This window comes from Salvia splendens, chromosome 21 (genome assembly GCF_004379255.2).
Source record: "Salvia splendens isolate huo1 chromosome 21, SspV2, whole genome shotgun sequence".
Classification (NCBI taxonomy): Eukaryota; Viridiplantae; Streptophyta; class Magnoliopsida; order Lamiales; family Lamiaceae; genus Salvia; species Salvia splendens.
Genome location: NC_056052.1, coordinates 20,830,886 through 20,855,538, shown reverse-complemented (window position 1 = coordinate 20,855,538; position 24,653 = coordinate 20,830,886). Strand labels below are relative to the sequence as shown.

The window sequence follows — 24,653 nt, the reverse complement described above, 5'->3', positions numbered from 1 at the left end:
GAATATATAGATTAAACTATATAAGGTATTTAGTTCTTGTACCTGGAATAAAATTTTTAAATTAAAAAACTTTCCAAATTTCAATATAAACTATTATACTCTCATATATATAATAATATATTTCATATTTTTCATTATATATTCACATCATTGTAAGACTAATTTATATTAAGTATTTTTTTATTTTGTGTAATAGTAAAATAAAATTATATAAATACTTTTAATTTCATGCCTATAGTACTAATATGATTAGTTATGATTTAGTATATTAACAAACGGAGTGTTACATTTTCATTTATAATTTTTTTCATATATAAATACAAAATGAAAAAAAATAGTAAACTTAAGTTAATGTATTGTGATTAGTTGAGAAACATACAATACTAAGTAATTTTTTATTTTGTGTAATGGTAAAATAATACTATAAATATTTTTATTTTCGAGCATAGTACTAACATGATTTATTATGATTTAGTTTATCATTATGTTTTTTTTATTTTTTATTTTTTTTCATGTGTAAATACAATTAGTTGTAATATTTTTCATATATAATACAAAATGAAAAAAATAGTAAACTTAAGTACATGTATTGTGATTATTTGAGATGCATACAATACTAAGTAATTTTTTATCTTATGTAATGGTAAAATAATATTATAAATATTTTTATTTTCGTGCATACTACTATCATGATTAATTACGATTTAGTTTATCATTATGTTTTTTTTTATTTTCTTCATGTATAAATACAAAATGAAAAATTGTAAATTTAAGTTAACATAATGTGTGTGAAGAGTTTTAAATTTTAGGATATTATTCCATGTACAAGAGAACTAAATACCTTATATAGTTTAATCTAGAGTAAAGGCCAAAATTGGTCCTGAACATATGCCCATTTTATCATTTTGGTCATAAACATTATCTTTTGAATTTTTTGGTCCTGGACATTTCAAATCGGATCACAATTGATCCTCCATTAACAATTCTGTTAATATTTAACGGTCAACGATTTTAATCACAATTTTGACCAACTTAAACAATTTTTAATTATTTAATCATCAAAAATATTTTTTTAAATAAAATCATAAATAATTTGATTATTTAAAAATTGTTTAAGTTGTAATAAATAATTTATGATTTTTTTATGATAAACACAATTTTGACCAACTTAAATAATTTTTAATTAATTATTTAATCATCAAAATTATTTTTTTAAATAAAATCATAAATAATTTTGTTATTTAAAAATTGTTTAAGTTGGAATAAATAATTTAATTATTTAAAAATTACTTAATTATTTCTAATAAATAATTTATGATTTTATTTAAAAAAATAATTTTGATGATTAAATAATTAAAAATTGTTTAAGTTGGTCAAAATTGTGATTAAAATCGTTGACCGTTAAATATTAACGGAATTGTTGACGGAGGACCAATTGTGATCCGATTTGAAATGTCCAGGACCAAAAAATTCAAAAGATAAAGTTTAGGACCAAAATGATAAAATGAGCATATGTTCAGGACCAATTTTGGCATTTACTCTTTAATCTATATATTCTTAATACTTCCATTTGTCAATTTTTAATTAGTAGGACACACCACATCATCATGCCACGTGGTGTGTCTGGTCCACTGAATATTTTATCGAACTCACATTATTTCAAATAGACAAGCTATTATTTTAAATAACACACACTTTGCAATAAAAATAATTCTCTTAGTTATTGCATTTATTACTATTATTCTAGATAATCATTTTAAAAAATATGATAATTATGAAAAAAATAATATGTCATACATGTATAACATTTGATATTATAAGTATTCATGGCAATAATGGCTCTTTCAATGTTGACGCTACTTTTAACGACAATGATCATATGTATTTCTAGTTCTATCACCACCCTTTTATTTTTTATCATTCACTATAATCTATATATCTTACAACTTCACTCATGTCATGACTACTTGTGGTGAGATAAATATCAAAAAATAATCTGCACTTATACTAGTAATTTGGACCCTCCAGAGTTGAAATTCTGAGTGCGTCATTGTATACACCTTCCAACTTTCCTTAGACTCCCGATGTGGGATGAGTTTGTCCTCAACAAATTGTTCTAAAACTCATTATGGGCATTCAACAATCCATGACAAATTTCTAAAAAGGAGCATATCACTACCAGCTCTAGACTTCTGCCAATGGTCGTATACACAACGTGTTTCGTGTGTCGCTTCTAAGAGTATCCACAGCACAAGCATTCTGCCATGTTCTGAAGTGACAAAACAGGGAAGGAACGCAGTGACTCAATTGCCTAAGTGATGAAGGGAATGATGTCCCTCCACTTGCCCTCCTCTTTCGGCCAATAGGGAGCCACTTTGAAACCTACTAGCGGGCTTACAAATGAGTTTGATTTTATCCAATTTTAAAATTATATATATTTATACATAGATATTTAATTTAAAAATTAGTTTTTATGCATAAAAATTGCTTTATATTTGCTAAAATTTATTTTTCAAATAAAATTATAAATTGAAAACCTAATTGCATATATATTTTTTTATTTGTATACTAGTTTTTCATTTTATTTCATTCCTTTTTTTACTTCTTTTTCTAATAGAATGTTATACTTTTGCCATCATTTAGATTTAATTTGAATAATGTCATTTTGTGAGATTCATGAATAATAGAAGAAAAACGATGGTTAAAGAGGGTTGATGATGACCTAAAACTAAGGTTTCGAACCATAGCTGAATATCGTTTGCATCTCTACGCTCGAACGGAATCCATTTGCCAATCGCTCGTTGACTCTTATAATGATCTTAAATTATTAAAATCAGATACATGAATCTCCCTACAGCCCAACAAAGCCAGGTCAATTGATTTAAGATTTAATGGCTGCGAAAGAATAAAGACTACATTATTTAATTAATAGTGGGGAGAAGAGTAGTGAGGTCTAGCAAGGCGGCCTGCCCTTTATACAATTCATTCAATTACTACTCCATCAATTATAATTGGTCATCATTTAACCCGATATGAACTTTAAAAAATATAATAAAAAGTGAATTAAAAAAGTTAATGGCATGTAAATCCTATTTTTATATTAATTTTATAATAAAATGTGAGTAAGAATGAGTTAGTGGAATATGAAGTCTATTAAAAAAAAGGTAAAAATGAAATGTGAGGACGGACGAAAATGTAAATAAGTAACAAATTTTCAGGGACGGATGGAGTACTTTAATCAAATATTGCAGTCAACAACGACATGAGATAATTTAATATATCCTAACAAATAGCTGGATTCCTGATTTATTTTTTCATTGAATTTCATCCCTAGATGAGTTATTTACCCTATGAAACATGTGACAAAGATTGGCAGAATGGGAGAAACAACAATGATGTTTCAAATAGCTGGAAAATATATATTGTTTCACACAAACATTGCAATGAAATCTCCGCACAGATAAAATTCAGGTTCACGCCTAGATTTTTTCCTATTGTTAGACGAAAGCTCTTCTTGTTCTTACACGAAATTTAGGATCGAGTGTTCAATGCCCAAGTTTATTAGACTATTAGTCATCTTGACTAATTAAATTAGATTCGATTTGGCGAAGGTTGCATATGAATCAGCAAAGTCCTTACTGTCAAGATTTAAATTCGTATAAAAATCTAGAATTCGGGTGATATTAGTAACTAATATAGTACCTAATTTGCTAAAAATAATCAGTCATACCTATCCTGTCTTATTTTTCTGCACGCAAGAGTGGACTGACTTTTCCTCGTACACAATGAAGATTACAAAACACATTACCTATGAATTCATAAATTATACATTTCTCAAACGTCTATCAATCTGGATATTTTGCACATCAGATGTTTACAAAATTTTTCAACGTTATGATTGACTCTTAACTCATTAATACGAAAATGTGATTGGCCGGATTGTGTGCAAATCTTCCTATATGTTTCATTATATTTTCTCGATTGATTAATAGTAAACATTGGAATAATACCAAACCTCATTAATTAATTAGTGCATTAATAAAGAGGGTACATTTCTATATTCATCATTAATAATAAGTTCTCTTTTGCTTCTCTTGATTCGAAAAAAATAATTGAATATGATGTCCGAGTACAATACTGTTGGTGATAATAAAATCAAAGATAAAGGATAAAATCATAATGGTTGGGTGGTGGGTTCCTTTGGCCTCTCACTGTCAAGATTGAAATTATGGCATTTCGGTGCAAGTTGTCGTTAAAGTTTTATATTAATACTATAATATAAAATTATTCCTAGTTTATACTATATAATATAAACTTATTTTAATTGAATCTCTGGACTTCTGTATTTTAGAATCGGAAAATTAATAATCGTTGGAAATTTAATATCCGTCCCAATTATTATTCCTAGTTATACTATATAATATAAACTTGTTTTAATTGAATCTCTGGACTTCTGTATTTTAGAGTCCTCGGTCACGACCCTACTCCCTAACTCGGAGAAAGTGTAGTTATATCGCGACTAAAGCTTACTGAAACTGTCTCAACTCATCATAAGATGCTTAATTCAAAGGAAACATTGTCTAAAATGTGTTGAGGGTACAAATCATACTGAATCAGAGTAGTCGTGGGACAATTGTCTTTGCTAAAAACAAGTTCTAAATTTGCAAACGGAAGAGTACCAAGACAAATGTAATATATATGAAGACATACTACATCAGCTATCTTCCTACTTGTTCAATCTTCTGTCCCAACACCTCCTCGGCTTTGACAACGATCAACCTGCACATTAAGGAAAACAATATGCAGGGCTGAGTACTTGATGCACTCAGTGGGCTCATGCCGAAAATATTTTTCTTTTAGTTGTCAGCCAAGCTGAGTGAACACGAGGTTTTTCTGAAAATAAGTCTCATTCACTAAAACTGTTATTTCTTTATGAAAATAGACTGTATTCATTTAAACTTTTGATGATGTACCATATCTAATCTGTGTGAACCGGGAATGTGGCCACATTCCACGATCACCGGACCGGCCAACCTGGCGCTAGCACACGGTCCCTATATGTACACTAGTTCGAGTAGGGTTTGCGGCCCTACTGGGACCCGAATTCGATTTAACTTGTTTGGCATAGCCAACAGATAGGTAATCATAAACAAAACATGACATGACAACTCATTCAAAAATATTCACGTTTTCACATAAAATCACATTTCGAATGAAAGAAGATCCCACCTCGATTGCTTAAACTCTTGCAAACGGTGCTTTCTTGTCCTGAGATTACGCGTCGAGCGACGACGTTCCTTTACAGAATATACTTAAATTAGGCTTTAAGTAATTATTCATCTTGCATGTATGCATGCCTAAGCGTGTGCTCTTTATTTTATTTCCTTCTTTCTAAAATCTATAAGTCTTAAATCTTTAATTAAATCAGTGATTTAATCTATTTGGGTTCTTGCCGAACTGCTCGGGTACAATAAATTCCCAGTTTATTTTCTTTAAGTATTTTGAAATACTTACTTGGCTAATAAAGTTCCCATCTGAGTATTTATTGAATACTATTTCAACACAGCTTAATAAATTTCTTTTCTTCTGTGGCTTAGGGAAATTTCTCTTCTAAATTCCTGTATTCATTTAGGGTGATGGTCCATTAAACTAATTATAATGGCCTAGCATTTTAGCAACAGGCCCAGAACCCTTTTTTTTGCAGTGACCCAAAATTTAAATGGAGACAAATTTCTTTATTTTTCCTGGCCCAAATATACTCCCCAAACTGTCAGGGCCCTTTTTGAAAAATGATCTCTCCAGGCCCAACTCAAAATTAAAGAGGGAGGCCCAAGTCACATTATTCTCCTTGTCCGTCACTCTCTTTCTCTCCATTTCCACATTTTTGAAGAAAAATCCCCAATTGAGAAGTCAAAACCCTAGCTTCTTCCCTCGGTGACCCCCACCGCCGCCCGTCGTTCGCCGTCGTCCCGGCGCTTTCGAAACGGAGAAAGGGCATCGCCTCTCGGGAAACCGCCGTTGCTTGACTCAAGGTTGCTGTCTGGCGTAAATAGCGGTGCACGCTCCGGCAGCGGCTTTGCCGCCGTGCTCCTTTCCTCACGACGGAGAGTCATCGCCGGTTGCTCCCCGGCGTTCAGCAGCGCCGCGCGACCGTCGCGGTTCAGCCCGCCACCATGGGGTTCTCAGCCTCTCGGCGAGCCCTCCGTCGACGTCGCGCCACCGACGGACAACCTCTCCCTAAGCTAAGTTTTCTGCCTTCTATTACTTTGCTTGTTTCGTGGGTTTTGTTTGGCAAAGCTATGAAAAATCTATTCATGACTATTGGTGATGTTCAAGCTTTGATCTTGTGAGAGTTCGATTACTGTGCCCATTAAATTGGTTCTTAGCAGAAGCTTTATGTTGTGATCCTTGGCAGAAATTTAGCTCATTAGAATGAATCTTTACATAGATGTGCTACACATTCCCCTACTGACTGTTATGGTTTGGCTATTGGTTATTTCTATGGCTTCTTAAGTGATCATGCTTCTATGATTCTAAGTTCTTGGCTATTTATGGTGCATTCTCTAAATGATGCAAGAGTGTATTGTGGGGTTACTTACTGAGAAATGGGCCGTGAGGTTGTGGGATCTCCGGCCGAGCTTAGAATGAACTCTCTCTGTTTTGTTCTGCTGCTGGAACGTTGTGGGAATGTGGAGAGAATTTGGGTGAGCATGGAGGGGTTCTCTTATAGGCCGAGATGTGTACTTGTGGAGAATTAATGGGGCTGCTGTATATTCTTGTTTTCATCTTACAGCAACTTTAACTGAAATTGGCTCCTTGTGGGTACTTAGTACTTGGATTCATAAATGAAACTTGATCTGTTGTGGCAGGTGTACAAGAAAGGGGGCCGAGGTGGTTATCTGCAGCTCTACAAGGCTGCTGCAGCTGGAGTGTAGGGTTGTTGCAGTTTTACTCTCTTTTCCTGGCTCGTGGCAGCCTGCAGTTGTGGCTAAGGAGTGCAGTGGCACTTCCATCTTGTCTTGCTTATTTGGCAAGTGTTTCTTTTTTTTTGGGTCCCCATCAAAGGTAGTGTTGCTTCTTTCCCTTACTTGATTCGCTTGCCAAAAGCCTTAGTATTCTATGTATTTTTTTCTTGTTTAATTTAGCTCGTTTCGTCTGTGTTCTGCAGGGGCAAAGGGAATTGATTTCAGACGGCTGTCACCTTGACGTCTCGGGCCCAACGGACCCTAGAAAAACCTGGGCCGAAGACTTGTGTCGAAAGGGCCAAAGCTAGATGTTCCCTATTGTAATAGGATAGTGAGTCTCCCCTTTTCTTTTATCTCAACATGTACGAAGAGTCTACTATAATTGAAATTAATGTGTTTCTGTTTCCTTTGTTCTCTTTGAATATTTGTAAACTTTAGCTTGAAATAATAAAATGTTGTGTTGCTCAAGAATTAAATAAATATTATTTATTTCTCTTTATTTAAATTTCTAGTATTTGTTTCAAAATTCTCAAGAATCTAGGTCTCGGCTATTACATTCTACCCTCAGTAACAAAAATTTGGTCCTAAAATTTTATCTCGGTTAGGCAAAAAACTCTGGGTATTCCTCTTTTATCTGGTCCTTAAGATCCCACGTCTCCTCCTCGCGGCCGTGGTGCTTCCATAGGACTTTCACTGTTACAATAGTTTTATTTCTCAACTCTTTCACTTTTCTGTCCAGAATTGATTCTAGCTTTTCTTCATAGCTCAAATCTAGTTCTAACACCATCTCTTCTTGGTGTACTATGTGTTTGGGGTCAGACACATATTTCCTCAACTGTGATACATGAAACACATTGTGTATTTCCTCAACTGTGATACATGAAACACATTGTGAACATTTCTGAAGCTTGGCGGGAGTGCTAATCTGTACGTCACAGGGCCAACTGTTTCTAGGATCTCGTAAGGTCCGATAAAACGTGGTTTTAGCTTGCCCTTGACGTCGAATCTAGTTATCCCTTTCGATGGGGATATTTTCGGAAAGACTTTGTCTTCTGCTTTGAACTGTAAATCGGTTTTGCGAACATCTGCATAGGATTTCTGTCTATCTTGAGCTTCCTTGATCCTCTCTCGGATCTGTCTTCTATAATTTCCTCTACGGAGTCTGGTCTGAGAATTCTTCTCTCACCAACTTTATCCTAGTAAAGTGGTGATCTACATTTCTTCTCATAGAGTGCTTCATATGGGGCCATATTGATGGTTGCCTGGTAACTGTTGTAGGCGAACTCTATAAGTGGAAGTACTGGCTCCGAGCTTACTCCACGGTCGAGCACTACGGCTCTCAACATATCTTCTAACGTCTGAATTGTCCTTTCGGACTGTCCGTCCGTCTGTGGATGGAATGCTGTGCTGAAGTTCAGCTGAGTGTCTAACTTTCGCTGTAGGCTTATCCAAAATCTAGAAGTAAATTTTGAATCTCGATCTGAAGTGATCGTTACTGGTACACCATGCAGGCGCACGATCTCTTGCACACAAATCTGTGCCAACTTGTCTGATCCGTATGTGATACGAATTGGTTTGAAGTGAGCACCTTTGGTGAGGGGATCTATAATCACCTAGATGACAGTATTTCCTCGCTGAGATTTTGGCAATTTTGTCACAAAATCCATAGCTATATGCTCCCATTTCCATTCTGGAATCTCGAGGGGTTGCAACTTCCCATAGGGTCGTTGATGTAACGCCTTCACTTGCTGGCAAGCCAGGCATCTTTCTACAAACGAGGCTATGCCTCTCTTCATGCCATCCCACCAAAATTGTCTCTTCAACTCCTGATACATCTTCGTACTTCCAGGATGGACAGTGTAGGGCGTCTCATGAGCTTCACTCATGATCTCGTTCCTAAGTGCCTTATCATTGGGTACGCACAGTCTTCCATCAAAGGTAAGGGTGTTATCTGCCTCTTCGCGGTAACTGTCCCCTTTTCCGGTCCTCACTTTAAGGCTGATCTTTTCTAACGCCTCATCGGGTCTCTGGGCGTCGATGATTCCGGCTCTTAAGTCTGGTTCTATGACTAAGGTGGAAATTCTGCTGTCCACCGTCTCTGGGGCTCTGACTATCTCCAGTCGCATCTTAGCAAATTCCCGGATGAGCTCTTCCTCTTGTGTGAGGAAAGTAGCCACTTGAGGTGCAGTCTTTCTGCTCAAGGCATCTGCTACCACATTGGCCTTGCCTGGGTGGTAATTTATACCGCAGTCGTAGTCCTTAACTAATTCCAGCCATCTGCGCTGTCTCATATTCAAATCCTTCTGCTCAAAGAAGTACTTGAGACTCTTATGATTTGTGAAAATCTCACATCGAACTCCATAGAGATGATGTCTCCAGATTTTCAAAGCGTGCACCACTGCTGCTAAATTTTAGGTCATGCGTCGGGTAGTTCAACTCGTGCGGCCTTAACTGGTGTGATGCATATGCAATCACCTTGCCCTTCTGCATCAGCACGCACCCGAGTCCAACCTTCAATGCATCTGTATACACCACATAGTCAACTCCTGCTTCTGGCACAGCTAGAACTGGTGATGTGGTCAACTTTTCCTTTAGTAACTGGAAGCTTGCCTCACATTCTGGGGTCCAATCGACTTTAACTCCTTTCTTGAGCTGTTGAGTCATTGGCTTTGCTATCTTAGAAAATCCTTCAATGAATCTTCGGTAGTATCCTGCCAGTCCTAGGAACTCCGAATTTCATTGGGCGTCGTTGGTGACTGCCAACGTTGCGCGGCTTCAACTTTAGCAGGGTCCACTCAGATCCCTTCTATTGTCACTATGTGTCCAAGGAAGTTCACTTCCTTAAGCCAGAACTCACACTTGCTAAACTTAGCATAGAGTTTCTCGGCTCTTAACGTCTCTAAAGTGGCCTTCAAATGATCCTCGTGTTCCTTCTCATTCTTCGAGTAGATGAGCACATCATCTATAAAACTACGATGAACTTGTCCAAATATGGGTGGAATACGCGGTTCATTAGGTCCATGAACACGACTGGGGCGTTTGTAAGCCCAAAAAGGCATTACAGTAAACTCGTAATGGTCATATCTGGTGCGAAATGCAGTCTTAGGTATACCGTTCTGTCAAACACTCAGCTGGTGATAACTCAATCTCAAGTCCATCTTCGAGAATACACCACCTCCTCGCAGCTGGTCGAAGAGGTCGTCGATTCTCGGTAAAGGTACTTGTTCTTGAGGGTTAACTTGTTCAGCTCTCGATAGTCGATAAACGTTTGCAAAGTTCCATTCCTCTTCTTCACGAAGAGTACTAGTGCGCCCAAAAGTGATACACTGACTCGTAATAGGTAAACCCCACAACACCCTCTATGCATCATGTTTAAGCAAAACAGTAGGTAGCCGAGATCAAACTTAAGAAGAACAACATAACGGTAGCCCCAACAATCAAGAAATGCCAAAGTATTCCATAGACTGCTTCGTAGGATTAATAACGGTAGCAGTTAGGTCCCAAAAACTTTTAACTCAACGAGGAACAAAGTTAAAGAGGAGAATGGAAGGTAGGAACTTAGCTACTAGCCGACGAATCGGCATAGCTCACGAACGGAACCGGAATTCGGAGGGGACCGATGCCTCTTTCCCCTACCGATGGTGCGACCCCAGCAGCAGCTAGGCGTAGAGGCGGTGGCGGTGGCGGAGCCGGCTGTGCGGCACGGCTCACAGCCGGTCCAAAACGGCGATGGGTGGTGGTGCCGCATCGCAGCAGAGCCGCCGGAGGGAAGTGCACTCCACCAGCTCGGAGAGGAGCGACACCCACGCAGATTCGGGAGATGGCGATGGAAGAACGCCGCTGGGTCCGTCTCCGATTCGGAGTCTTTTTCTGCAACAAATAGCGACGGCGGAGCTTCCGCTGATACTAGTCGCCGGTGACCCGGTGGCGACGAAGAACTAAAGCAGACGATGCTCCGACCGTAGCCCGAAAATGACGGCGAATCGATGCATTCGCCGAGAGGAAGGAGTAGGACTGCTCCCATCGTTTCAATTTGGGGCATCTCCTTTTAAATATCAATTTGGGCCGCGATTAATTAAATTGGGGCTTAGCATGTAAGTAAAGTCGTTGAGCCACCGCTCTAAATAAATTCAGGATTTAAGAAGAGAAATTTCATTTAAGCCATGGAAGAAGGAAAATATTAGCCGTGATGAAATAGAAGTCAGTAAATACTTAAGGCAGACTTTATTAGTCCAAGTAAGTATTTTGAGATACTTAAAGAAAATAATTCAGGAGTTTATTATTCCCGAGCAGTTCAGCAAGACTCCGAATTAATTAAATCGTTGATTTAATTAAAGACTTAAGACTTCTAAATTTAGAAGGTATGAAGTAAAATAATAAGCATACGCTTAGGCATGCATACATGTAAGATAAATAGTTACTTAAAACCTAATTTAAGTATATTATTTGTTATAAAGGAACGTCGTCGCACGACGAGTACTCTCAAGTCAGGAAGCGCTCGTTTGAGAGAGTTTAAGCAAACGATGTGGCCTCTTCTTTCTTTCGAAATGTGATTTTATGTGAAAACGTGAATATTTTTGAATGAGTTGTCATGCCATGTTTTGTTTATGATTACCTATCTGTTGGCTATGCCAAACAAGTTAAATCGAATTCGGGTCCCAGTAGGGCCGCAAACTATACTCGGACTAGTATACACATAGGGACCGTGTGCTAGCGCTAGGTTGGTCGGCCTTGTGACCGTTGGAATGTGGCCGGCCCACATTCTCGGTTCACACAGATCCGATATGGTATATCATCAGAAGTTTAAATGACTGCAGTCTATTGTCAGAAAGAAATAATAGTTTTAATGACCGGGACTTCTTTTCAGAAAAACCCCGCGTTCACTCAGCTTGGATGACAACTAAAAGAGAAATGTTTTCGGCATGAGCCCACTGAGTGCATCAAGTACTCAACCATGCATATTGTTTTCCTTAGTGTGCAGGTTGATCGTTGTCAAAGCCGAGGAAGTGTTGGGACAGAAGATTGAATAAGTAGGGATGTAGCTGATGTAGTATGTCTTCATACATATTACATTCGTCTTGGTACTCTTCAGTTGCGCAAATTTAGAACTTGCTTTTAGCAAAGACAATTGTCCCGCGACTACTCTGATTCAGTATGATTTGTACCCTCAACACATTTCAGACAATGTTTCCCTTGATTTAAGCATCTTATGATGAGTTGAGACAGTTTCAGTAAGATTTAGTCGCGATATAACTACACTCACAGTTCGGCCAGTTTCCGAATAAATTAAATCGCCGATGTAATTGCAGAATTAAGATTTCTAAATTTAGAAAGAAGGAAATAAAATAATAAGTACACGCTTAGGCATGCATTCATGCAAGATGAATAATTACTTAAAGCCTAATTTAAGTATATTAATTTTTATAAAGGAACGTCGTCGCACGATGCGTAATCTCAGGACAGGAAAACACTCGTTTGAAAGAGTTTAAGCAAACGAGGTGGGCTCTTCTTTCTTTTAAAGCGTGTTTTATGTGAAAACATGATTTATTTTAAATGAGTTGTCATGCCATGTTTTGTTTATGATTACCTATCTGTTGGCTATGCTAAACCAGTTTAATCGAATTCGGGTCCCAGTAGGGCTGCAAACCCTACTCGGACTAGTGTACACATAGGGACCGTGTGCTAGCGCCAGGTTGGCCGATCCAGTGACCGTTGGATCGTTGGAAATTTAATATTAGTCCCTCCGTCCCAATTAAGTTAGGGCACTTTTTTTGGACATAAAAACTAAGAAATTGTGTTGAATGAGTTGAATGATAATAAAATAAAATATAAGAGAGAAATAAAGTACGAGAGATAAGAGAGAGTAAAATAAGTGATCAATGCACATATGGGCATACCGAAGTGTAACATTTATCAAAAATTGACAACAATCAAGCTAATTTGTCAAAACGTAAAATGATAACGTTGTTGTGTATATGAAAATGCATCATCTTGAGTAAGACATCTGACCGTAATTCAAAACCCTCGATAAAATCGATGGGTTCAGCTGCAATCGACGATCCGAGTTTCTTTAAATAGAAATCAGTGGGTTGGCACATTTCCTTGGAAGGAAAAAAAGTTGTTGGTAACTACATGAAGAAATGCATATAAGAGGGGAGCAACAATAGTAGCAGCTCATTATTTGTACTTAATTACGAGATATGCTAAAACAGAGCAATGATGGAATGAAAGTCCAACTGCTGTCCGGAAAGTCTCATTAGGAAAATGGTCAGGAATGATATCATACATGTATCTTAAGTCACATATATTACTGTACTACTTTGGGCATTGGCAACCCAACCTTTGTGGCTTAACGCGCAACAGAATGCAAGGAAATGGTTGGGATGAATGTTATGGTTTTAGTTCTCCCTAACGTGGAAGAGAGCACAAACCGTGGAGAATTAAGAACAAAGATGAAAGTTTTGCCCTAAGTTGGAGTGCTAGGATTAGCGACGTGAGTGAGAAGAAAGACATTCTTTATTTCTCAATATTGTGACCTATATAGATCCTGTTATTTATAGGATCCGGACCCTGCTTAATTCAACTTTACGACCCGGGAAAGGATCAAGAAGAAATTATGAGAATATTGACTTAAAAAACTTAATATAATATCATGCAAATACTTTGAAAATAAAGAAAGAAATAACATAGAAGGAAATACAATTTTAACTAATGAGAACTAGGCCTCTTCGTCTTTCGTTTGGGTTGTGAGTTCCATGTGGGCTCTGAGTTGGGGATCTCGACCCCTTGGTCCCCCTGCGTCGGGCATCTCGACCTGCACGGCTGTTCCGAGTAGGGGCATTTGCCCCAACAAAGTACCATGTAGATCCGCTCGTGGCTGGACCATATCTCGTTTTCCATATGTGTCATATTCCACAACAAGAGTTTGACTAATTTTATAATTGGTAGCAAATTCATTAATATATAATACTCCCATTTCGACTCAAAACGACACATTTACTGTTCCACACGATTCTATGCAATAGTGTGCTAAGTGGATAGAAAATAAAGTAGCATAGTGAATCAATTTTTTTTAGAAATATGTCACTTATGAGTGAAACATCCAAAAAATGTGAATAGGATGGGAGATCATGTGCATATAAGAGCAATACGAAGAATACAAAGGGAACAAACATGCCATCTAAATCTGAATCTTTTTCTATTTTATGATAGTAGCTACTAAATGAATATTCTAATTTCTAGTAGGTGGGCTTCAGGCGAATGTAATCATATAAAACACTGTTGAAAGCGCCAAACTGTAGTGACTGCTTGAGATAAATGGTATTTGTTCCATGCACAAGATTAAATCCGTCTACCTTTATACTATACAACCAGTATAGCCCATGAATCCCATGTCTCGCTATCGCGTTATCTTTCACAATTCTTCCAGTCTCAAAGTGAGAGAGATTACCATTTGGATCGTCGTTGATCCATACCTACACATATACAGATCAATATTATTCTTTCTATGATAATCGACTTACATTAATTATTTCTTGTAAATTACTTGTATGTTAGCACATTGAGCAGAAGCTAATGCCAGCCTCAGTGTGTAATTTGCTCCCCTCGTCAAATTCGTTGTGTCGAATATTATCTTCCATGTGGTTGGTTTATAGCCTCTCTTTACCTTTCTGCAAATTCGACCAAGGCCAATGGTTATTTAGTTGCCCAAAACTATAGATAAATAAAGTGTAAACTACCTGTTTACATGGGCGAAAAACAAGTGTTTGCGATAGTCGCTCTTTCCAACAATGTAAGTGAGATCTTGATCAGGATACAAGTGTGCGTATCTCTCCCATAAGCCATATTGTCTATATCTGGAAACAAATGTTAATCATAAATTAATTATTAACGATCGCCTTAGTTAAGATATTTGTGAGTAGGAGCTAACTTGTCAGTGTGGTTGATGAATAGTTTGTTTACTAGGGTAGGGTCTAGATCAGGAATGTAGAACTCAGCTGCGGTACGATCAGCAATTCCGATCTCCCACAGTGTCGACCCATTTCTTGGAGGAGTGTACACAATGTCGCCAAGTTCAACTTTGCTTCCTTGTTTGATTACAATGTTGAATTCATGTTTGAAGTCCCCGAGTACAGTTGGTACCCAAGCATACAAGTTGTACTTGCCTGCTCGAACGCTTGTTATGGTGAACGAACTAGTTTCATCAGTTCGTGTCCAGAATTGATAGCCCTGACATGTGATAACATCTATGATCAGTATGTATATGATAAATGTATGTATGTATGTATGTATGTATGTATGTATGTATGTATGTAACCTTAGATTCACGTTTCCATGATCCAGCATATCCAGGTGCAGCTAGTCCAACATATGTAGACTTAGCTGGGATGATTTTACCTCGATTGAGGTAGTTGTCGCGTACAAGCAACCGGCCTGTGATAGTACCACGCTGAGCCGCGTGAACATAATCAGTTGAAGCTGGGAAATCATACGACCATTTCTTGATTTCTTTCAGCATCTGATCAAGTCAACTAGTGTCGATTCAAGTAAATCTAATTCTATGGTTGTATTGAAAAATAAGACGACCTGTGTTTTAGCATCTTCCCAAAGTGTGTTTGGTTTAGTGTTATTAATCCTCAAGTTAAGGTAGATAAAAACAGGTCCAAGCACCTAATTCCATGCCTCTCCATTCCTTACTCTAAAATCCTACCTTTGATTCCGAGCTAATCCATCACTAGGCCTTATCACCCAAAATCCTACCTTTGATTCCGAGCTAATCCATCCATGTACTCGGTTATCCTTTGTGTTGCACGAGTATTGATACTTGTCATCCACCTCACCTTGGAGGGCTAGATTGCCAGGATTTTCCAATACCACAGCTTCCTTGAAATCAAGGGTACGACCCCTTTTCCTGTCATTGGCAATAGGCATCTCCCATTGCATATAGTCCGATATTATCATATGCCGAAACCATATTGCCTATACCTACACATTTGGTGAAATATTCCAAAATAAGCACAATATTTGTTTGATTACTCTAAAATAAAAATCTCAAGTGACGTACTTTTTTGTGTGGTTCACATATAGTCTGTTTACTAGATGAGGGGCTGGATCAGGAACGTAGAATTCAGCTGCAGTTCGATCAGGGATTCCGATTTCCCAGAGAGTCGGACCATTTCTTGGAGGGGTGTACATAATATTACCCATCCCAACTTGGCTTCCTGATATGATTAGAAAATATACATGCTAGATAAGTCTCTTAGCTTGTCAAAAGTAAGTAAGTACATGTGATATCACCTGGTCGGACTATAATGTCACCATGGTGTTTATAGTCTCCGATGACTCCTGCTACCCACGCGTACAAATTGTAAATGCCTTCTCTAACACCTTTGATGCTGAAGTGGCCCCTTTTGTCACTTCGGCTCCAAAATTGATAGCCCTGTGATATTACTGAATTTTAGCAGAGCTAAATGATATATTTCAGTCAAACGTGTATATATATACCCTTAACCGTAGAGTTGGTTTGCCAAGATCCAGCATCTCCAGGTTGGGCCAATCCCACATATGCTGAAATTGCTGGTGTAATTGTCCTGTCGTTTACAAATAATCGGCCTGTGACAGAGCCTCGTTGGTTGGAATGTGGAAAATCTCGGGAAAGTGGGAAATCGTAAGGCCAATTCTTGGTCTCTTGGGCAGCCAGTTACGTAGGAAACAAATAAAAAACTGTATGTTTTTGCTTTGTAATGTTTGTGGATGAAAATTGACCTGTCTCTTAGCATCTTCCCAAATTGATGTGGAATCCGAGTCCGTGTTGAGGTACATGAAAACAGGGCCGAATACCTTGTTCCACTGCTCTCCATCGCGTAATCTCACTCCAATATCCTCACCAGCATAATGCACACTAAAGAATATCTGTCATTAAAAATCAATATGATGAATTAGTGCAAAAAAGTACTATGTATGTGATACGAGACATTGTCATATCTTCTCATATCTTCCATATCTTTTATTTAGTTATCTTTTTTATTCATAATATCTTTTCCATATCTTTGTTTTCTTATTCAATAAGTTAGGGTATTAGTATTCTAGTATTATAAATAGGAGAGGATGTTATCATTTTAATCATTCAATGAATATATGATTTTGGCCAAGTCCCTTGCATAATACGTTGATTCCTTAATCCCTACGCCACCTGCTGCCCGACGGAATCTCACCGTGCACAACCGGGACGTATATCTGATCTGCAGTCGCTGCCCGACGGGTTGGAACCCGCACACAGCCACCCAGATTCTTCCTCCGCCGACCCTCACGGGCGCCGGATTTATCTCTTCATAGTTGTTCTCCGTTCTACCGAACGTTAGGGATTTAGGTCCTTATCGTTCAGTAGAACGGAGAACAACTATGAAGAGATAAATCCGGCGCCCGTGAGGGTCGGCGGAGGAAGAATCTGGGTGGCTGTGTGCGGGTTCCAACCCGTCGGGCAGCGACTGCAGATCAGATATACGTCCCGGTTGTGCACGGTGAGATTCCGTCGGGCAGCAGGTGGCGTAGGGATTAAGGAATCAACGTATTATGCAAGGGACTTGGCCAAAATCATATATTCATTGAATGATTAAAATGATAACATCCTCTCCTATTTATAATACTAGAATACTACTACCCTAACTTATTGAATAAGAAAACAAAGATATGGAAAATATACTATGAATCAAAAAGATAACTAAATAAAAGATATGGAAGATATGGGAAGATATGGCAATGTCTCGTATCAACTCCCCCATGGTTAAAATCCACCTTGTCCTCAAGGTGTGAACCACGAAGCAACGAAGAGTTGAAAGAATAAGCTTTGGCGATTTATCTCCCCCGGGATCAAATGTAAATGTGCACGGTCGCTGTATTCGAGCCAATGCAGATCCATTGTCATCAACTACCGAATCACACGTAAATTTCCTTTTATCAACATAAAGTGAATGCTTGGAAAATTTTCCCAACAATACACTTCCCACGGCAAATCCAATTCTCACCACAATCCTTGTCATTGAGCATGAGATAGCAGCAGGCAACGAAGGTTGCTGCAGGACAGCAGAATGGTCATAATTTTCCTCCTCATTGAAAGGCTCGTCCTCTATCTTGAGTCTCGCACGTGGTAGGCCTGGCAACTCGTTTAATTGGTCACTGGGTGCAAGGTTTAAATCCAACGACCCGATTGCTTTGGGCTCAGCTCCAAGAGTCTTCCCAAAGAAGAGAGTTCTACCCACCTCATCTATTGGCTCCTTTGTTTTTGCTCTAATGTCATTGTCATCTGCGTGATCAATCTTCGAACATGTAATGGGCAGTCTTTTGTGATCCACTTTCTTATTAACACCCGTCTCCCCATACGACGTCAAATATGGCCTAATACCAGGCGAAGTGGTTCGTTTTCCTCCAGAAACAGCTACCTCAACAGAAAATAAGACGTGTCGGGAATCAGCGGCTTCTGTTGTGTGCTGTCCTGAAGGGTCCCAACAAGAATATTGTCGCGGTGTTGGCGACGGCTGTTCATAAGGGGGCACACCGTAGGGCTGTTCATGGGTCGCACTTCCCCGTGATTGGAGTTGGTCGGGAGTGTCCAACAAGTAGGCGTGCGGGTGTGCACAAGCGTCGGTTGTTGAAACGGTAAAGGCGTGTACTGTGTCGGTGGCTCCGGCAGCGGAGGAGTGCGAATCTCTTCAACACGATGACCTTGCATTCGGAATGGCGGATCCCAGTAGGTTGGACGACGCCTGGGCGGTGGTCTATATGCTGCTCTTGAAGCCTGCAATTTTGTCAAACGTCGATCAATTTCTTCAAAACGTGATTCCAACCTGGAGGTAGCGTCATCCAGTAGGTCGATCAATTGTTCATAACGCTCCATATTGGTGTTGTGTGGTGGCTGGTATGATGGCAGATGGTGGCACCGGGGCTGGCGGCTCATGTACGGGTTTCTATCAGGCTGATAGGGATGTGACTTGTCCGGTTCCAAACAGGATGGATGTACCCCGCAGGTAGAACGATGCACGGGCAGTGGAGGACAGCGTCAATTGGTTCGATGTTTGGCGGATCCCACCAGCAACTAGGTGGACGCGGCGGTGGCTGATCATATTCCGAGTATCCTTGCGATGCCCGGTGAGGCGGTGGTTCCCAATAAGAGGGTTGTCGCGTCGGGGGAGGGTCGTAGGGATCGAAATCCTGGAGTGATCGGTTACCGGGAGGATCCCAACAGGTAGGGTGGCAGATCTGGACCGACTCCATTTGGTAAGGCGGTGGCGTATCCCGGTGGTATTTTGCACGACGCCCAACTTCGGTGTAGCTGCGTGACATATGGTGGTGGTTGGCGTATGCGTATGACATGCTGATGGATTGAGGCGTGGTTGTGGGGGATGATGATCGTCTGACTTCAATGCGGCACACGGGAATCCTCCCCGTCGAGCGTTGCAGAAATAGAGTTGTCCGGCGGACAGGCGGGACTCGACAACCAAAGCAGTTGTTGTGCGCGGAATGGTTCCCGTCGGGCAGGGGTGTAACTTCGGTTCGAGATGGTGGGATGGTTAGCTCTCAATGAAACCACCAGTTGATAAGGACCTAAATCCCTAACGTTCGGTAGAACGGAGAACAACTATGAAGAGATAAATCCGGCGCCCGTGAGGGTCGGCGGAGGACGAATCTGGGTGGCTGTGCGCAGGTTCCAACCCGTCGGGCAACGACTGCAGATCAGATATATGTCCCGGCTGTGCGCGGTGAGATTCCGTCGGGCAGCAGGTGGCGTAGGGATTAAGGATTCAACGTATTATGCAAGGGACTTGTCCAAAATCATATATTCATTGAATGATTAAAATGATAACATCCTCTCCTATTTATAATACTAGAATACTACTACCCTAACTTATTGAATAAGAAAACAAAGATATGGAAAAGATACTATGAATCAAAAAGATAACTAAATAAAAGATATGGAAGATATGAGAAGATATGGCAATGTCTCGTATCAGTATGTAGCATTAACAATGAAGGAGGCTGACTGACTGACAGCCAGGGAAGTAGAGGAAGCGTGCGAAGTGAGATCTTGTTTGACAGGACCACCGGCTCGGAACTCATCACTAGGCGTTATCACCCAGAACCCAATCTTCGGATTGGATTTTGAACTAATCCATCCCTGCACGCGGTTATCCTTGTTGTCACATGAGTACTGATACTTATCATCCACCTGTGTATGCATGCACTAAATCTTGGATGTCACTACACTTTTCTTTTGTAACAAACCATGTTCTCAATCTTTAACTAGTTTAATTACCTCTTCTCTCAGCCGTGGATTGCTTGAATTTGTTAACCAAACAGCTTCCTTGTAACTAAGATGTTGGCCTGTTTTCAAATCCATATTTGTTGGCATTATCCTTTGCTTATCGTCGGATATTACCATGTAATGAAACCTAATCTCTCAAAATCATCAGTCTAAATACAAAAATGTTACACTAAAAAATGAAGGAAATTACTGACAGATACCCCATCATTATACATTTCTAACGGTTTACCAAAACCAAATTCCCAATTAAAAAAAAACGCATTGGATTATTAACGATATATTTACCGAGTTTGCCACCCCAACTCCTTTGACGTATATATTTAAAATAGTTACAAAAAACATTTTTCAGATACATATTTTAAAATATCTTGGACTCTCATCATTCTATATACTATAAATTTTTCGTGGCTCAAATTGATAAGGATAAAAAGGTTGTCAAAAATGCGTTAGCCACCGACGTTCATAATTCGTAGAGTTTGTATAACTCAAGCCCACCAAAACATCATTGATATTTTATTCAGAAAAATATAAGTGGATTATAAGAGTCATGGTTACATATATACTAATATACTAGTGTGTGTGTATACGCATGCATACTTGTATAAAATTTTTATGCATGTACACAATATTATGCCGACTTTTGTATAATAAGTTAATCTACTAAAATAATGTGCATACATTATATAATTAAGCTAATTTAATTGGCAAACTAATTATATGTTTTTGTTTCATTTCATTTTTTTATATAATAATTTGAGTTAGGGATGTCACAGGTACGGAATACCCACTTAAACTGTCATAGTATATACTGTTCCAAAAATTTAGTATGAGTAAAAACTATATATTTTTCTTACTAAAAGTTTCGGTATGCCAGATGACAATTTTATGATGATAGTTAATCGACATAGTTCGGCGTTGGTAATTCGTAGTAACAGTCACTAACGCTCATTTACCTACGATTATTTCAACGGTGTGTGTTATATGTCGGTAACTGATGTTACCGACATATTCGTATAGCTTCCCGCGGTAAATTCCATTGGTATACTTATCTTTTATTGTGAATGTCAATTATAGTCAAGTACTACGAATTAGGTCTTACATGTCTTGGTGAAGCTTGAAGGCGATTCTTGCTTCATATATGTTTAGATCGGGCCATCCTTCCATATGCACTAAATTTGCATGAGTATAAACCTGATGATCCACGCAGGACAATGTACCTTGAAATATTTGATACATGTATATAATTATTATATTGGTTGACATAATTAATTCATGCTAAAAAAACATTATATTGTACTACTAATATAATCTATGCATACATGGAAATCATATGGAACACCTCTTATCAATATTGAGAGGCACTTCTCCATCAATTAAGTGATGCCATGTCCTTCAACTTGATCATCGGTTTCTACTATAATTCTAAGGCTTTGGCAGTCGAGCCTGCACAATCATCATCGACAACTTAGTTTTTACTAATTATACAAATAAAACCTTGTTAAACCCTTTAACTTACCTGTCAAAATAACTTTCATTGCGATCTGGCTTACCCCACATAATATCATAGTACCTGTTATTCAATTATTCAAAATTAAAAAAAATATTGTGGATGTATTCCAAACTTTTGAAGGACTTATACTCACCCTCTTCCTTCTACAAGGCGATATTCAAGAACATTGGTGATGTTTTTGTACCCGAGGCTTGTGATCATGCCGGTCGGATTAGACAACGTGATTTTAACAATGCCGTTTTCTATCTCCACCTGAAACAAAATTTAAAGATCAATATGTATTTTTGGGTTTTGCATTATCATTGGTGATGCAAATTTTCAATTTCAATATTTATTGTTGAGAAGTAATTTGAAATTAAGTAAGTCTAACATTCATGCATGTATCCCTTGATGTACTCAATGAAGAGTCATATACAGTTGTACACCCATTGTCTGCAATTTAAAGTCTCCTTTGCCATTTTTGGATGGCGATCATTTGTATTTTTCCATTTTAGGTAGGTGGATCCACATTTCATTAACTCATTACACTTACATTATATTATAAAATAAATACTATAAAAAAGTGGGATCCATATTTTACTAACTCATTTTCCTGTTTTTCTCCACAAAGTCAACAATTGCTTAAAACTCGTGCTGAGTCAAAATGAGACTATAAATGGCGGACGGAAAGAGTATAAATTATTTATATTTAATTCATGTATTGACTATATTTATGTTTAGATGAATTTATAAATACATTTTTCATCCTTACATTTGATTAATCAAATCAATTCAAATGTATATGTGCCGCAGCACTATTCCTACTTAAATCGTGGTACTAGAGTCTTGTTATTCAACATTATATATCTGGTATTTTCATGTTTTCTTCATAATCTCACGATGTTGATATGTACTTTGCAATGAAGAGTCATGTATCTTCATTTTTTTCATGTTTTATCTATACTTACATAGTTACATTTAGAGGCATCTATAAATACCTTTAATCCTTACCAGTTCAATGATCACTCAATCCAAATATATTCATATTATTTTTTTTCTATCAATATAAAAGTGTGTAACACAGTAAAACTATTCTTACTTCTCATACCCAAGAAATATATTGATAGACTTACATGCTCTTCCGTTACGTGGAGTTTGACGGGTGGAGGTGACCTGCGAATAATTCATATATTAAGAGGCAACAAACGGAGAATAAAATTTATTTTCCATTCAGTATATATAATATTTAGGTAAATTAATATTTCAAAGAGAGCAATATGGATGAATTCCATATTGTTTCTTTCTGCATGACAATTCTGAAACGATGAAACAGACAAATAAAAAATAAAAAAAAACCTTTGTGCATGAATCTTGGTAAGAAGGAAGAAGCAGCACAACATTATAAGAAGCCAGCGTTGAATCGATGGCCGTGGACCCTTCTCCATAGTCTCGTCACCTCTCTATCAGCTTACACCGACTGAAACATTATGGCATTTGATGACGTACAAAACCAGTGCCTACGCAACATAACAAATGTAGAAGTATATGATCAGAACTAAGAATGAAGAAATAAAATCTTTTTTTATCATTCTCTCATCTCTCAAAAACACATCAGAGGAACACAGGAGTATCAACAAGCTTAATTCTCTTGATAATGGAGAGCGGTTGACTTTTCAGGAGATTATGATGAAAAATCAAGATTATATTATTACTGTTAATTATATGATTGGTTGAACAATGCATGGTTTAAGCTGTAATTCTGCTACTTGTTATAAATAATGGTAGGTATTACTTTTTCTATAGTTATTTATTCTTACGTGTGTTCACGTCTTAGGAATCTTTAACAAGATTTTGGCTGGATTAAGCTAGCTGTTCTAAGGGTTCTTTATGTAATTAATGATTAACATATTACTCTTATTAATCCCACGCCCATCACAATTCTAATTTCTAAATAAGTTTGGACTTCCAATTTCCAAACCTACTCATTGTTGTCCTTCAAAAAAAATTACTCACTATTTACTACTTATGAAGTACCTTTCTAAAAATAAACCAGAAAATGCATATGTTTCAAACGAACTATAAATGGTGTAACGTCTACCCCCATTAAACCATTGAAATTGTTCAATATTGTATCAAGCCAAAATTGAAACCAAAAAAAAAAAAACGGGTTGAGGCCATCGGTAACCGAAGGGAGGGAGTGTAGCACCAGTAAGGAAGGGGGTTGGCTTAGAGATGCCCACGGTTCGTAAACCGGCGGTTCCGGTTCGGAACCGCCGGTTCCGGTTTTTAGAAAGGCGGAACCGGAACCGAACCGTGAGGCTATTTCACGGTTCCGGTTCCGAACCGTCGGATTTCGGACGGTTTTCACGGTTCCGGTTCGAAAACCGGCGGTTTTTTTTTATTTTTTTTTTGCTATGTAATTTAAAATTTGGACTTATACACTAAATTGGAACAAGACAATGGATAATTTAAATTGAAATAAGACGAATAAGGTGAAAATCATATCAATTTTATTGAATTTGAGTTGTAACGGACAACGATACATTACAATTTACAATACATATACAACAATGTAATATAAATGTATAAGTATAACAATGCGTAATATAAGAGTAGCACTTGAATAATTCAAATGTAAGCACAATAGCACAAATGAGAAATGTGAGACAAAGAGAGAGAATTGGGAGATAGAAGAGAGAAACTCCTGTTAACACAAGAATGGGGTGAATGTAAGTGAGGATAGAAGGGAGTATTTATAGATAAAAATAGGGGGAAAATGGATTAATTTGAATTCAAAATCAGAATTAAAACAAAATTGAAATTCCGACGAAACCGACGGTTTGGGTGTAAAACCGCCGGAACTGCCGGTTTTACCCCAAAA

At 38.0% G+C, this 24,653-nt stretch overlaps 1 protein-coding gene, 2 long non-coding RNA genes and 1 pseudogene across 3 annotated transcripts; 1 reads left to right on the top strand and 3 right to left on the bottom strand.

Moving 5' to 3' along the window:
• Positions 1-4,530: 4,530 nt before the first annotated feature.
• LOC121784682 lies at positions 4,531-5,297 on the bottom strand. Its single transcript, XR_006046760.1, has 2 exons — positions 5,230-5,297; positions 4,531-4,779 (listed from the first exon to the last, which is right to left on the bottom strand). It is a non-coding gene; the product is annotated as an uncharacterized LOC121784682 (long non-coding RNA).
• A 97-nt stretch (positions 5,298-5,394) lies between these two features.
• LOC121785172 lies at positions 5,395-7,464 on the top strand. The gene is made up of 2 exons (XR_006046932.1): positions 5,395-7,065; positions 7,169-7,464. It is a non-coding gene; the product is annotated as an uncharacterized LOC121785172 (long non-coding RNA).
• Positions 7,465-14,203: 6,739 nt separating this feature from the next.
• LOC121784369 (rhamnogalacturonate lyase B-like) lies at positions 14,204-15,896 on the bottom strand. Its single transcript, XM_042182517.1, has 6 exons — positions 15,726-15,896; positions 15,283-15,483; positions 14,896-15,194; positions 14,705-14,821; positions 14,512-14,635; positions 14,204-14,440 (listed from the first exon to the last, which is right to left on the bottom strand). Exons 1-6 carry the CDS (start codon positions 15,894-15,896, stop codon positions 14,204-14,206), a joined length of 1,149 nt encoding a protein of 382 aa, XP_042038451.1.
• Positions 15,897-16,016: 120 nt separating this feature from the next.
• On the bottom strand, positions 16,017-22,169 carry LOC121784368 (annotated as a pseudogene).
• Positions 22,170-24,653: the final 2,484 nt, after the last annotated feature.